We start from the raw sequence: 15,171 nt of genomic DNA on the forward strand, positions 1-15,171 counted from the left end.
AGCGCTGGATGCGCTCCGGAATAGCGCAAGTACGCTCGCCGCTGTACCGCCAGTCTCAGAGGCCACATTCTTGTGCATGGTTTGGCTTCTCCTACCGCTTCCCAGGTGGCGGGGCAGCAAACCGGCGGACGCGTTGTCCCGCGCTGCCTGTGCACTGCGGTGAAACGTATCGCGGGCTACCACTGCATCGTTCTGACGTATTTCTGCATATTTATAATGAAACATGCACTGACATTTCGTTTCGCTGGCACACTACCGCATCGTCCGCATCTTTGAGAAATAAAGACTGGTATAATTTGCTCGCATAGCACGAGACACCCTGCCGATGTTTCGTGATGCCTCTCGGAGCATTCAAAGTTTGTCGCACCTCGTCAAACCTCTTCCAATGGGCAAAGAAGCGGTAACTGTTACACTTGCGCTAAGCAAGCTGAGAAATTACCCCGTTACCGTTAATCCAGTGCAATTTACGCGTAGCGTCTAGGCGGGATTCAAAGCGAAAGAAGAACAACAAAGAACGCACTCTTTCTCAGAACGCGCGCGGAAGTGACGCGGCTGCAGGCCCCCGGCGGGACGGCGCTGCGGCCGGTTCCCGGCCGGCAACGCAGTGGCAGAGCGGCACGCGCAGGAACATACGAAAACGGAGGCGCATCGTGCCGGACCGTGCGAGCAGCGCTCTGTTTGCCGTGTGTGGGCTGGCTTGCGGATCGCTCTCCCGTGTGCTCCATCCTCCTGCCTTGTTCGCGCGCGTGATCGTGCGTGTGTGCTTGGTGTGTGCGTATACTACTTGTGTGCGCTCCGTGTGTATGCTCGCCACTGCCTGGGAATAACGCCGACGGACCCACGCCAGACTCCCATTACTGCCCCCCCATACAGCACCACTGCGGCACTATGGATTTACTTCACACCGTCCTGGTGGCCTTTCTGCTCGTCGTAACAGGTCAGTCAGACGAAGAGTAACTTTCATTCGAGCCGGAACGGTCGAAACGCGTGTGTCGGCGCGCTACGAAATTGAAGGCGGTTATTCAAAGGCGCCGGAATGAGGCGGTGCCGGCCGGGCCACTCGAAGCGGCGGCTCACCGGTTCTTCGCCGAGGAGGCTAGGCAGTCCTTCTCCTGTCGGGACGGTAACCTGTAGAGTGGTCCGGGAAGAGCGCTGGGTTTATACGCGACGAACTTCCAAGTTGCGGGTGGCGCGGCGCTTCGGAAATCTGCGCGCGCTCCTCTTTATCAAACTGCACTAGAACAAGGACATAGTGCTGTTGTTCGCTCGCACGAGGGGCGTGTCTTGTTTCAAATGAGAAATGCCAGTGCGGCCTGCTGCGAATATCTCAACAACGTATCACAATTTATAAAGCTGCATAACTCCTGTAGACATTACCAACATTTTCGAAGCGTACGAGTTGACAGCATTTTACTACACAAGACTTCTTTCCGAACACCTGTCTGAGCGGTAGGTTCTACTTGTAACTCGTCAGAGATTGTCTCTACACAAATAGTTACCAGATACAAGATTAGCCACCAACGCTTCCCGCTGAAAGAAATTGAACAATATATTTTGACTGAATGGAGACATCTGTTCTGCTATTGCGCTGATATTCCATCCGAATTTTATTGTGCTATTGGATTTTTTTTTTCACTATATACCAGCAGCCCTTTGGCGCTTTCCAAGCCAGGAGTGGTACAGTTCATGAACAAGTACAAAAATTAACACAAGTAAATTTTTGCATGTTGGGAGCGGTTTCATGAATCCAACTTGGGTTTTAATACCACGCACCATACCTGTTCACACAACACAATAAGCCTAGCATGTTCGCTTCGTCATTACGCCCAACGTCAACGTTCCGCGCTGAAGTGTGCTCCATTTTTTTACCACATTCCCTTGTTTATGAAGCGTCGGATTATGGCATATGTATCGTCAATGGAAGCTTTAACTTCTCTCGAAATAGTGTTCTGTAACCGGAAATTAAATTAATAAATCATGTTTGTGTCAGCCAGCTCGGAATTAAGGTTTGGGTCACAGCTTCGTGGTTCTGACTCTGAATCAATTTGCAGCCATGCATTTTGATAAATTGAACTCGCATATGGATCAAGTCAAAATGGATTCTCATTTATAACAGACGTACTATTTGTGATGTAAGGTGATTTTCTCACACGCGTTGCAATTCCTAATATACGCCAGAATCCAACCGGGATAGCGAGAAGTGGCAGGAGGCAAAGAAGGGGGCGGAATCTGGGCAGTACTCCTAGTTGGCGGTTTCGCCGCAGAATGAAGACGAAATTTCAATGCCAATCCGCTTTTATTGCTTGCCGGTTTTGCAGTCATCGTTGCCATTAAGCCGTGCATTTGTTTATTTGCACATGGTTTGCACTGTGTACCCAATGTGAAGTTTTTACCAAGTTAAGCTCGGGCTTGCATCGGGGGCTATACGTCCAATGACTGCTACTGCGGGCTTCCGTCGTGGCAGTGATGTAGCTCGCCGTGTGACTTGTCTTTCCACGAGTCAGTGGTACCAATTAAGCATTCGATCACTCATCTGCTCGCTCGTACCGAGATGCGCGGTTAATTGCCGCGGGTGAAATAATTCACTGGATCCGCACCCAAACTGGGATGGTGAGCACTGATCTTCAGCGGTCAATCATTGAGTACGGCGTTCTTCTGCGGAGCGAGAGGTGCTGGTTTGATTCCCAGAAGCGGCGGCGGCATTCCACGTGGGTGCGGAATGGAAAAAAAAGGAAAACGCGCTCGTTTGCTGTCTTTTGGATGCTCGGTAAAGAATCTCAGGTGGTCTACATTGACCCGGAGTCCCATACTCGCTGCGCAATTTCCGAAAATTGAACCACGCAATCCAATCTGTTTAACATTAACCGTTGGAGCTTCAGCTATACCTTTTTCACTGCGAAGCGAGCCACCGATGGCTCCCTAAAGCTAGCGTAGTCTCTTGCCAGAGCGGCGCACTTTTGAAAACTCACGATAAACTGAGCAACGGGTCCGCAGGCAAAATGTCGCTGCGTCGAAACGTGGAGTTCTGTGGCCCTCCGCCATGTCCTCATTTATATGACTCTTAAAGGCCCTATTACAAAGCATACCATTAAAAATAAAAAGGCGGGAGTAGGGTTCGCAAGTATAGTCGATTTTCTTGTGAAATATGTTCGTCATATAGCAAATGCTGCGCCTTCTGGACGTACTATTGCATCAGACAGACTACGCACACGATAAAAAAAAAAACGAACCTAACTTCATGCCTTACTGTCGAAGATGGCGTGAATATGGACCAACGTTGGCATCCCTTTCCGGCAAATTTTGCATGAGTTGGATGGCAGGGTTCAGTGCTCCCCGTGGCATCCTCACAGAATCGTCTTATGGAGGAGTACGGGCCTGTTCGAGATAGTGAAGACGTTTCACTGGAATAGTTTCCACTGACCCCGTTTCGAATTAAAAGCAGATGCCCGGCACACTGGTGATCGCGCAGCCTGCCCCCCTTGAGCAGGACACCAGATGCTGTCTCTTGCTACGCCGTTTGCCTTTGCTTTCCCTGCGTAGCCAACAAAGAGTCATCAGACAAACATAAGCCACAAGTACGCACACTCAAGTGCAATGACTTTTCTGGAAGCCTCGGTACAACTTGCGTTTTGCCTCCGCGGTTGGTTCAGCTGGGGTCTTCGGTGTGGCATGGTAAAAGGGAAGAACGGCGTCAACAAAGCCATCGAAGTACTTCGCGGTGCACACAACGGCCACCATAACCGATCCCTTCTGCCGTCAACTCCTAACAAGGATGCGAGAGTTAAGCGGGGGGGGGGGGGGGGGAGGCCATGCGTGACTGACAAGTCGGCAGCCAGTTTTTATCTACTTGTTTGCGCATTTACTTCGGCCACGTGTCTCACGCTACGAGCTCGCGGAGCATGGCAAGCATTATTTGCAAGGAAGGATTTGGAGAGTCCTTGAACTCGGCTGTTGGTGCACAAGATTTATGCTAAATGTTCTCGTCTCCAGACGAGCTTCTGCGCTGCTTTTTCACGAGGCAAAGGGAACGCTGTCGGGGTTTCATGCTCGTCAACGATTTCGCGTCCCCGCCGGTTGTCGTTTGTCGTGGCCGCTCAAAATAGGGAAGCGCGGAGAAAGAAGTCTTAGCATGAAAAGGAACAGAGGTATGCCTCTTTTTTTTTTTTAGCGCAGGTAATGCTTTAGAGACGGCGCCACGTTTTGAGATTGCCACCGCGAAAAAAAGAAAAAGGCGATCGAAGGCAATTCTAGCTACTTGACAGCTACATTGCTTTTTCTTAGATTGTTTAGCGTTCCCGGCGGAAACTGTGAACGAGTTTTTTTAATATAACGAAGCCTTGCAGGCAACCCGACTTACGAAATTTTGCAAATCGCACTTCGTGTTTAGTCAAAGCATCACGGAAAGAGTAAAACAAGAAAAAATAGCCTTGTGCCATCAGAATCAACCAGGAAAGGGCCGTAAAAGAATTTTCAATAATGTTTTACGATACTAAAGGAAGTGTTTTTTCATCGTAGCATGACACACTTTTGGTCAAGTGTAAATGAATTCATGTCACTTCCATTAAAAACCTTCTTGCCTTCCCTGTGGAGTTTTAGTAAGCCCCCACCCCTACCCCAACCTTTTTTTGTCGTGTGCTGCCATGAAAATGTGTGAAGTCTGCATGCTCCCATGGGAAACTTCTTTCGTGTCTTCACACACGCTCTTACAGAAGTTAAACGAGACGTCCCAGCGACTTGCACCCATGCTTATTGATTCACCCTTTTTCACGATCCTCTCATTCCCCCCTTTCACTTGGAAAGGCCGCTGGCGCCTGGCACCCGAGCGCTGGCTGGCGGAGTGCGGTGCGAGAAATGGGAAAGGAGAAGCAGGGGTGCAATTCATGAATGGGGGACAGCGCTTTTCACCTCGCTTGAAGAACAGATGGCAGGTACTACATCGACGTCAAATTTCTTCGTTAGTTAAAGGATACAAAAATTTAACCTTGGAAATCGAGGAGTTTACAATCTAGACGCCGTTTCTGCGCATTCCTCTTCGCGCGGTTGCGCCTGAAGTAGAATACAGTGACCCGAGTTTTTGCTCATATTTTACCGGTGACCGCTCTTCACGGACTAACAAAGGCTAAGCGTCATCGCTCGGCGCAAGACGCGCCTACATGTATGAGAACATTCTAGATTCATATAGCCGTTCTACGTATATGTTTGTGTTCTCGCCGAACATATTGTGATCAGATTGTATGCGCGAGGTTAATAGTGTTGTACATTCTAGAGAATGTGCGAGTACCTGTTACTACATTGATAACGTTCGATGAGTCAAGTATAAATAGTCGACGCGTCTGACCCACAGATCAGATTTTGACGATCGCCGACTCTGCTCGCCGTTTTAGTTGCGCTTCCAGTGCCACTTGTTTTTTTGTTTCTGGGCCCAGATTCGTCCCACAAGGAATTGAACGTTTTGAAGCCTATAGTACTCCATTTGAGACAGAAATGTATCGTGTGGGAGGAGTGCTTCCTTGTAATTTTCAAGAATTTGGATCTTTGCGAGGCAGCAAACTTCAGTTCCCAGCGAGAACCTAAATCTGATCCAACACGCCGGTTTTAGCGTGAGGCAGTAAGGATCGCACGCGGTGACAGCATTCACCTTCTTGGAACTGCCTTGTCGCCACTTCACCTTCATACGCACACGGGCTCTCGTGCGGCGTAGGTGTGGGGTGAAAGCTCCCTAGCTAGATATTTCGCCTTCTATGCAGCGGTACCGTTGTCTCTGGGGGCCACTCAGGGGCCAGATGACCGCAGTGCTGCCTAGATTTGACGGCCAGTGACACATGGTTGTCGCTAGCCACGAAAATTATTTCTTTGATTTCTCCTGTAACCTGTAATTCTATCAGGGGAGTCACTGCTGGGACTCCCCCAGCAGTCTCCCTCCACCCGTCTCTCCGTGTGCTTTCAGCAAGCAAGGGTTGCCCTGACAACGTGGAACCAGCCAAATGTGCGCCGGGTTTTTTCATTTACTTCTCGAATCCATCGCTGGGCCCAGCCATTAGGCGTGCGGCGTAGGTAGCCCGCGATTGTTTCGAGGCTTAACTGCCGTGATGCACTAAGCTCGGTCTTGGAAGTGCTGGGTAAATCTGGGCGACGCCGAACTCGCAACGTGGCTTTCTCTTTTGTGCATTGTCTCGCTGTTTGTCCCGTGGCCCTCCCTATCGGTACGTAACCGCGTTCATCTTCGGAGTTGCAGCAGCGACAGCGGGGCGACCCTGGGTGCCCTCTGTCCGAGCGGCGGGCGGGCGCCGATCCACGGCGGCCCGGCTCCTTAATAGCGCCGCATCGCTCACGGCGGCCAACCTTGAACGCGAAGGGATGATTGCGGGGTGCCGTGCTCTCGACGAGGCAGTTCTTTTTTCCCGCGCTGTCGCCTCGGGGCCCCCTCTGGTCGGAGCTTCCCTCGTTCAGCCGTGAGCTCTTATCTCCGCTGACGATCTCCTTACACTGCGCCTTTATCTGTGTCTCTGTTTCTTTTAAGCTCCGGCGTGGCTTCTCCAGCTATGCGCTCTTATTTTTCTTTCTGTCCTATTTTTTTTCTCCCTTGTTGCGTAGTGGAGCGTGGAGATTCGAAGCTTGGTTGGAAATATGAGAGAAAAGAAAGCCCGATGGTCTCCCTCTCTAGCTCTGCGTTTGCGTACGTATGTGCGTGCAGCTCTTTAGCTGTCCTCGGCAATACGAGACTGTTGCTGGCCTTCTTGAAGTCGCGTACCACAGAGCGCTGCTACCCCATACTTGTAATTCTGGTACGCATGAATAGCCATAGGGGAAGTTTATTCATCGTTTGAAGTTGGTGCCGAGTGTACAATGGCCGCAGCCGAAGAAGCAGTTATGTTTAAAAGTTCTGGATTTACGAGTATGCAGATCCTGTTGCCGTTATGGTGGTATACCGCTGGTTAAATTGTAAGATATAAGTTGGCTATACATTTCTTGGGGGGAGTGCGCATGCTTGTATGCAGGCACCGACAACATAAGGGATCTACGAGCGGTGTGCCAATCTGCATTCTTGCGCCCTTTAACGTAGCAAGAACTGTTTGTCCAGACGTGGTATTGCGCATGCACGTTCTTTCATGCTCGTGTACGCCCATTTCTTGCCAGCCTGCTGTCGGAATAGCGATGATTGCAGAATATTACGCTAGGAGCGCTGTGCCTGTTTCGGTCGGTGTGACGTGTAGCAATGCACTGCACACACCGACGACAAATGGGCGTACGCGAGCGTGGAAGCACGCGCATGCGCAATGCCACGTCTCGCCAATGAGTGCTAGCTACGTCAAAGGGCGCAAGAGTGCAGTTTGGCACACGGCTCGTAGATCCCTTATTGTTTTGTCCCCGACTGTACACTGTGACGTACGCCGTTCCGTTGCGGCCTATGTTCTTAACTGTTTGTCATTGGTCGTCCTTTACGATGGAAAAGCAGCTGTGTTTCTAGAAAGCGATATGAACGTTACGCATTATGCATTACCCTGGTAGAAGAAATTTCGAAACATGCAATCCGTAGAACCTGGCGTCATAGAGGTTAAAAAAAAAATGTTGAGGAAACTGCGTCTCCTGGAGCTGCAAGCAGTGCGCTTCAGCCAGCGTGGGAGTTATCGTTAGTACACTGATTTGCCTAAACTTCGTCCTTCTGGATTTCGTGACTTCGTAAAGTGATCATCTTTAAGAAAGTACTGCGTTATAAATATTTCAATAAACATTCCTGAAATTTTCTGACGGCAGGATTAGAACACCTGACCTAGCTCTAGCACAGAAGCCCGATATTGAAACCGATGTGCCACGAACGTACGGACAAGTGAAACCACTGCAATTAGCAGCGATTATGCTTGGTGGCAGAGTACTATTACCATCTGCATTATAAAAAAAATATCAGTTCTTTTAAAATTTAGGCCGGTTTAGGCCCAGGTAAAGCATAATAAATGAAGCAACAAGAAAGTCTAAAACCCCAAGCACAAAGATTAGACAAATTCATGCACTACCACAACATTCCTATGGTGGCTGAACGATCCGTGAGCCGCCGTTCCCTCTAGTAACTGGACAATCGCTGTTTTACAGAGGAAAAAGCTTTAGGACACTGGTCCAGAGGGCTTCGGCACTCAAAACCTTAAGGGCCTTGCTGAAGTTTTTAAGGACATGCACATTGTGCGACCGCCTTTGAATGTTGTAGCCCGTAGGATCGCGCTACTGTGTGAATTTTCTGGTTTCCATTTTTTTCCTATTCTTTCTCCTTTTATTCCCTTTCCCCGGCACAGGGTAGTCAGCTGGTTCTTACACTGGCTAACCTGCCTGTCTTTCCTCCCCTTTGTCTCCTTCCCCTTCCCTCTAGTATTCAAAGGAAACCCTATGTCTGCGGAGCAGTGCTTTATAAACACGCAATCGTCATTCATGCTGAAACAGCTACGATTGGCTAGGATCCCTTCAGTGGTTTTGCAGGAAGGAGTGTACGTGGGCAGTTGCGTGAGTATATCTGGAGTAATCGTATCATCATTGTCAACGAGCGAACGATGCCACTTTTGGGTATATGAAACTACATTCCTCTACTCGTACAGTGACCACTGTAGTACGCAGCCCTTCGAGCTGTAGAAGCCGGGGCCGCAGAATGTAAAATGAAAATTAGCGAATTCAAATCAGTCATGCTCAGACTTACAAACACAACAAAGTATGTTGTTATTGAGTGTAATTATGAGAGGAATTCAACAGTTCTAACTGAAGCTGGAACGATAAAATACCTAGGTTCAACAACTTCGAAAGAGTTAAGTTGGAAAAAAAAAAAAGTTATGGTTTCTTCGTCGAAAATTAAAGGCAGCAACCACACCCGTCAAGCTACTTGCATATTTAACTTAGACCAACGTTAGAGTATGCCAGTGTCTTTTGGGATCCGTTTCAATCATGGTTAATAAACCGCATTGAGAAGATACAGAGAAAATCCGCAAGGTTCATTCGTTCCCGTGTTGTCGTACTGACTCTGTTTCTGAAATGCTTCGGTTGCTTCATTTGCTTCCACTGGTTCAACGGCGAAAGTTGGCTAGTCCTAACTTTTTTTTTATATCAAAAGCCCACTTCAATATTTAAATCACACCCTATCTTGCTCCCAGGCAGACTAGAAACGTCAGGTCAAGCAATCATTGCATGTTCTCACTTCCAAAAGCATATTTGGACATGTACGCTTGTTCATTTTTTCCGCGAACGATTAAGGAATGGAACAGTTTGCCGGCGTCTGTTTTACAGTCGAGTAGCATTAAAGGCTTTGAGGAACGCGTTAAAAACCTTTTATGAAATTGAATCTTAGTGGTGTCGTGCAAACGTTTTCACACTATTCTAGAATGCATAGTGTAGTCTTTCTTTTATGCTGCTTCCGATATCACTGTCACAATGTTACAATCACGTATTTCTTAGCCAAAATATTGTATTTGTATTTGGTTATTTGTTTTGTTGGTTAATGCATTGTATTTCCAACATTCATTGCTTCGTGTCCTATTTACGTTTGTAAGGTGTTTACATTTTTTACGATATGTGCAAACTTGCTGCACCCATCCTGTTACGGCCAAGACGGCCAACAGTATTTGAATATAAATAAGTAGAATGAACCGTACCTGTGCGCCAAAAAAAAAAAGAAAACAAGGAGACGCCACTGCTAACAATTACTCCTCTCGAGAAGCACTTCACAGGAATTATGTTATACTTGGACTGGGTGACCTACTGGTAAAACGTTTTTCTTCAAGGACATACGTTATCGAGTGGCAAAAGTGAACAACTTCGTGCAAGTTCCAATGTCTCGACGTTCATCAACTTGCTGTCAGTTGCATAAACTGATTAGTGCACGCGTCCGCCTAATGGCTCAGCTACTAAAAATTCAAAATCGAGTGGGTCCGGGCTACGCGTTCAAGTCCATCTGCTCGCGCACACAGATGCGTATAGGTCTCACGGCCACGGGAAAGTCTCTACGTGTATATTCATTGAGGCTTAAGGCACACCCGCGGGCGTCATCAGGTATCGCGATGAATTTTCGTAGTCGTTCATTCTTGCGCAACATGCGCGATCATCTAAACTGGCCCCGCGAAACACGTCGAGGGGACATCTCGCAGCCCATCCCACTATCATGATGCGAACTCAGAGGTGTGTGTGTGTGTATATATATATATGTATATATGTATATATGTATATATAGTTCACCAAATTGAATGGCGCCCTCACCCAGAGCCTCGGGACGCCCAACCCAGAAAAATATCCATCACGTTTCCGTAGAGAGACAAAGAGAAAAAAAGTGGTTGGTGGTTCTGCCTGCGCCCTTAACGAAAACTTCAGCGCTGAAATATAAACGTCTTTACTACGGGAATCGGTCCGGGAAATGAATCTACCAGCAACCTTTACCTCAATGTTATTTCGCGGATGTCCGTGTCGTTCGGGTGTATAGTGCACGCAGTGATAGCGCACAACTGTATATAGCGTAGCACGTCGCCTTTGCCATGCAAGCCCGGATCTAGGTGTGGCCGTTCGTGATGAAAGCGTTCTGCCGAGCCATCAAGGAGAAAGTGGCAGCCGACGAACAGCCTTCCTTCTTTCTTTTCCTTTCTTTCTTTCTTTCTTTCTTTCTTTTTTTTTAGGTACTCTTCTTGATTTCTCCGGCCCCCGTTTGCTGGGTGAAATGACCATCGGGAGGGTCACACGCACATATAGAAGCCGAGTTGCTCTTCGGCCGGCGAACGTGACTAGCGTCGTGATTGTTGCTGCCGGTCGCTTCTCGCAAAGTGGGGGTGGGGGGGGGGGGGGTGCGCATTGGTGCTCACCTGTGCGGCGGCGACGGAACGGCGCAGATAAATCGGCGCGTCTCGTCTCCCGGCCATGAAATAATGTTCCTTTCCCACGGCTACTTCTTGTAAATGAATAGAAAAAGAATTTCGTTTTCGGGAACAAACGGTGACCGCTCGAGTCATCGCCTTGTTCGGTTCGGTGGTTGCAGTGCTGCTCCTCTGCGAAGTAATTTCCGGTGACACTTCCATCTGAGCTCGTGAGGTTTCGGCGTCTCACGTGACCTGAGCGAGCGTCCGAGGTACAGTGCTCGCGGAATGAAATAGGACACAGAGCATCAGAGCATTTAGTAGAACCCTACATTGTACAAAGTACGCGAAAGCATCATGTCATGTAGCTAGGAATTTGGTCACCAAAGGTGACGAGGACTCCGATGCAGGTGTACGCGTCAGAATTACGTCTATATGACACGAACTGCAGCCGGCGGAAACGAAAGTATGCGAATTACTTAGCCCTAAATTGACGCGTTTCATTCCGTGAGCATTGTACACGCTGGCACCAGCCTCAGACGGCCACTGCTCGCCGACTGTTTCTACGGATCTGTTCACCAAGGCGTTGCGTTTCCATATTCGTGGTGCCCGTTTTGCGTAGGTTGCTTGTGTTGGACTTTTCGTCTTGGGCAACCTCGTCTCGCAAGCATAGGCTTCTCTGGAGTTCAGATGGCGCTTTGCTATGGTAACTTGCTTTGTAAAACACCTGGTACTGCCGCTGCACTGATCTTCGACTGGCCTCTGTGTTTTTGGTAAAGGCTAAAAAATCTCGCTTGTGATAGCCTCGTAGCGTTAGGTTTTTGTTGTACCGTCTGAAACACTCCCGCCAAACTCGAACGGCTACCTTTTGTGGTGCGGACATAAGCGGAGCAGCTTCGTTTCTCTTGTACGTTCCTGACACTTCTATTACTACCCCGTCCTTTTTTTTTCTTTTGCTTTATTGCGATGGCAATTATATAGACGCTCAGGCGCACTTCTGCCGACGTCCTCGCCTTCGGCGTCGCCACGGTGTTCCGTATGAAGTCCGAGGGGAATAACACCGTCGCCGCGCGCCGTATGGTGGATGTTCGAATGGAAGCGTGCAAGTGTGAGCCGACAATGAATCTCGCGCGCGCCAGGGAGGGAAGCAGGGAGGAAGCGTGCCGTCTTCTGTCGCGCGCAAGGCGTAAGGGGGAAGGGGAGGGGCGTTCTGCTTTAGCTGCGTATGGCGCGGCCACGCGGACGTCATATTAGACAGTTTTAGTACTGCGTCATGACGATACGTACGCAGCACGCAAGGGCTTTGCGGAACGTAGGAGCGCGTGTCGCGTTGGGGCTTTTAGTACTGCGAAATGCCTACGTACGTAAGAGGGCGAGCGTTAGACGCCGGGCGCGTCGGAGCGCATTGGCCGTGTCCACCAGTACGTCGAACCGTCGGCCAAACTAGACGCTGTTGATCTGACTAACGTGATGTAACGTGTGGGCGCGTTCCCGCTTCGTCGAACTATATTTAGGCCTTTAAGAGACTCTACTTTTAATGCGGATGAAATGCACGAATCACATAGAGAAAAATAAAGACCAAACACTTGCTTTCTGGGGCTGGCACGGTCATTTCCGATGAACTGCGCCAAGAGTAGGTCGAGCCTTTCGCGCAAACAGCGCACGCTGAAGACTTTCGTAAAAGCAAAATTCATATTTTTGTTTATACATTCCCACTTTGCAGGATCCTGGAAAGGGTTCTGCGCGTTTACTTCGCGCAGCAAAGCCAAGTCGTACGCCCCGGAAAAGAACAGCCTTCCGCTGGTCGCCTTCGACACCGCCATTTTTCGAAACTCTTGTCTCGCGCTCTCCCGCACGAACGAGAACCACGAGAGCAGCACGCAAGGCTCCCTACGTACGCACGCAAGAATCGGATGCGTGCGTACGCAGCGGCCGCGTACGCATCTCGTAGCGTTTGTGTTGCGTTCTGCACATGCGCAGTTTGCAGAACGCAGCGATCTTACGTACGTAACGCCGTTGCGTACGCTACGTACGCAGTACTAAAACTGTCTATTGAAAGCGATCTGCGATGGGGCTGAGGCCGCCGAGCGCTGATAGCGTCGTGTGCGTTGTTTTCGCCGCTTGGTTCGCGTTGAAGCGAGAGGCAGCACGAAGGCCAGTTCGCTCGCTGCTGCTGCCGCGCTTGTGTAGTCAGGTTTGCTTGTGTGCGCGTGGCAACACCATGCTCGTTAATTTAGTTAATGAGTAAATGCTTTCAAGTTTACAAGGGGGATAAAATTATCATCACTTCGTATAGCTGTCTGCTAATTTGCTATCGCAATGGATGTTCCTTTCGGACGCAAGTGCGACTTAATTTTTCTTTTTCGCTTGTCTACACCTTACAGCAGCTTTCAATGCTTTGTCTCGGCTGGTTTTTCTTAGTTTCAAACGGTTCCGACATCCATTAACGGTTTTCAGAGGTTTACATTCGCAGTGCACATCCACAAAAGGTCGTTCATTGTCTTGTCCTTTTTTTTGCTTCCCGTCTCGTCCTTGCCCAATGGGAGCGATGTCTCAAGCATGGAGCGGGTCTTCAAAATGTATTTTTCTCCTGACAAAATACATTTTTTGTCCTATAACTGAGGTTAAGCCCGTTTCACATGGCGCGGATTTGACTAAGTTTCCGCACTTGCGAATTCGCATTTGCGGACAATGGGCCGTCGGACCCTTCGTGCGTGCGATTTTTCGCTGTTCGGAGTGCTGAACTTCTCTGCGAAAACGCACATGCGGCAAAGACGGGTAACCAATCGCAACGTGGATCGCAGACACGTCACTGCGGCCTTCCTACTTAATTTTTGTTTTGATAAAGTAATACTCAACCACAAATAACGAAAATATCTTTTAAATTTCTTTACTTTGTTCTTACCGAAACGGACTGACGCCAAGAATAAGTGTCATCCGCTAGGTGCTTGCAGATGCGAAAATCGCAGCTGCCGCGCTCAGAGCATGTGAAACAGTAATGCGAAGTTCGCATTTGCGGAGATCGTAGCTGCGAAAAACGCAACGTAAAGTAGCAGCATGTGGACCGGGCTTTAGTCCGCTTTCTAAGAAACGTGAGGTGGAGGTGGATCGTAGAGAAAGGGCGGGGGGGGGGGGGGGGCTCAGCGGACGCGTATGTGCGCGCGTGTGGGGCCGCGGCTGCCGCCTCCACATACGTCGCAAAGATGATTACGTCAGGCCAATGAGCAAGGCGCCCGCAAGATCCCCTTTCGCGGAACCAAATTACCCGCTGTTCTCGGAGCAGGTGCTATTTCATGGCTGTGCGTCGTTTCTTCGTTTTGCCTAGCCTCCCATCCTTCCAGATCCTTGTTTGACATTTCTCTATCTTGCTGATTTTTCATTTTTTTTATATTCTCTTGTTTCTAGCACAATGTGTATACCGTCTCGGTGGGTAATCGGCAGCGTGCGCGTCTTCTTTTCGGCCGGGGTCGAGGCGGAAGTGATGGTACGACCGTCCGGGTCGCGCCGCGTCGGGCGTCCGGTTTTGCGGAAGCGCGTATATTACGAGGCGCGCGGGGAATAAAAAAAGAAAATGTACACGGAGCCTCCCGGGACCGTCCGGCCGAAAGGCGTAGGTCACGAACGCAGCTCTCGGAGCGTTGCTTCAGGCGTGCCTTATTCCGCACCGTGGATAATCTAGTGCCTCGACGCATATGCCCGTTTTGCGCTCGTATAGGCAGTGGTCTTCCTACACTTGAGCGAACAGGCGGAACCCGGGACGGCCCGCAATGCATGCATGCGTGCGTTTCGCGCCCAACGCCTTCTACGGGCAGCGCCTTTCTTGCGTGCGCGTGTGTGTGTATACTCGAGTCGCCTCGGGGGGTTTCGTAACGTTATGAGCGGTCGTGAGTGAGTTCAGGCTCCGGCGGGCCTTTCTTTCGTCTCACGTGGCCCTGCGTCTTGGGTGTGCCGCACGGCGGTGTGCAACAACGGGCGAAGCGCACTGTGTATTGTGTGTAGCATACTGCAGCGCAATTACCTTTACGCACGATGGTCTCGTCAAAGTTCTGCGGCTGGCGCCTCTGCTCGGTCCTCCTACGCGCTCCGTCAGCGTTGCACATAATTATGAAGCTCTTCGTGATGTAGTTTGTGAACGGATAGTTAAGTGCAATATATCAAAGGCAGTGAATCCCTGTTAACATGCTGCCAGAATATCTTATACAAATTGTTGGGACGCGTGTGTTCTTTGCCTTTGAAAGCCAGGCCATGGCGACGATAGACACGACTGTCTTATGTTTAGTTAATGTGGCCCAGCGGTGTTGCTTGCAAACATCTAGGTGAAATCCCGCTAGAGAGAGAGAGAGAGAGAGAGAGAGAGAGG

At 49.6% G+C, this 15,171-nt stretch overlaps 1 protein-coding gene across 1 annotated transcript in view; it reads left to right on the forward strand.

Moving 5' to 3' along the window:
• Positions 1-591: 591 nt before the first annotated feature.
• Positions 592-15,171, forward strand: part of LOC135914037 (neural cell adhesion molecule 1-like) — a 441,070-nt gene continuing 426,490 nt past the window's right edge. The window contains exon 1 of the mRNA XM_065446761.2: positions 592-937. Coding sequence (XP_065302833.1) covers positions 889-937 — 49 coding nt within the window. The 5' untranslated portion in view covers positions 592-888. The remainder of the gene's footprint in view (positions 938-15,171) is intronic.

This window comes from Dermacentor albipictus, chromosome 4 (genome assembly GCF_038994185.2).
Source record: "Dermacentor albipictus isolate Rhodes 1998 colony chromosome 4, USDA_Dalb.pri_finalv2, whole genome shotgun sequence".
In the NCBI taxonomy this organism is placed as follows: Eukaryota; Metazoa; Arthropoda; class Arachnida; order Ixodida; family Ixodidae; genus Dermacentor; species Dermacentor albipictus.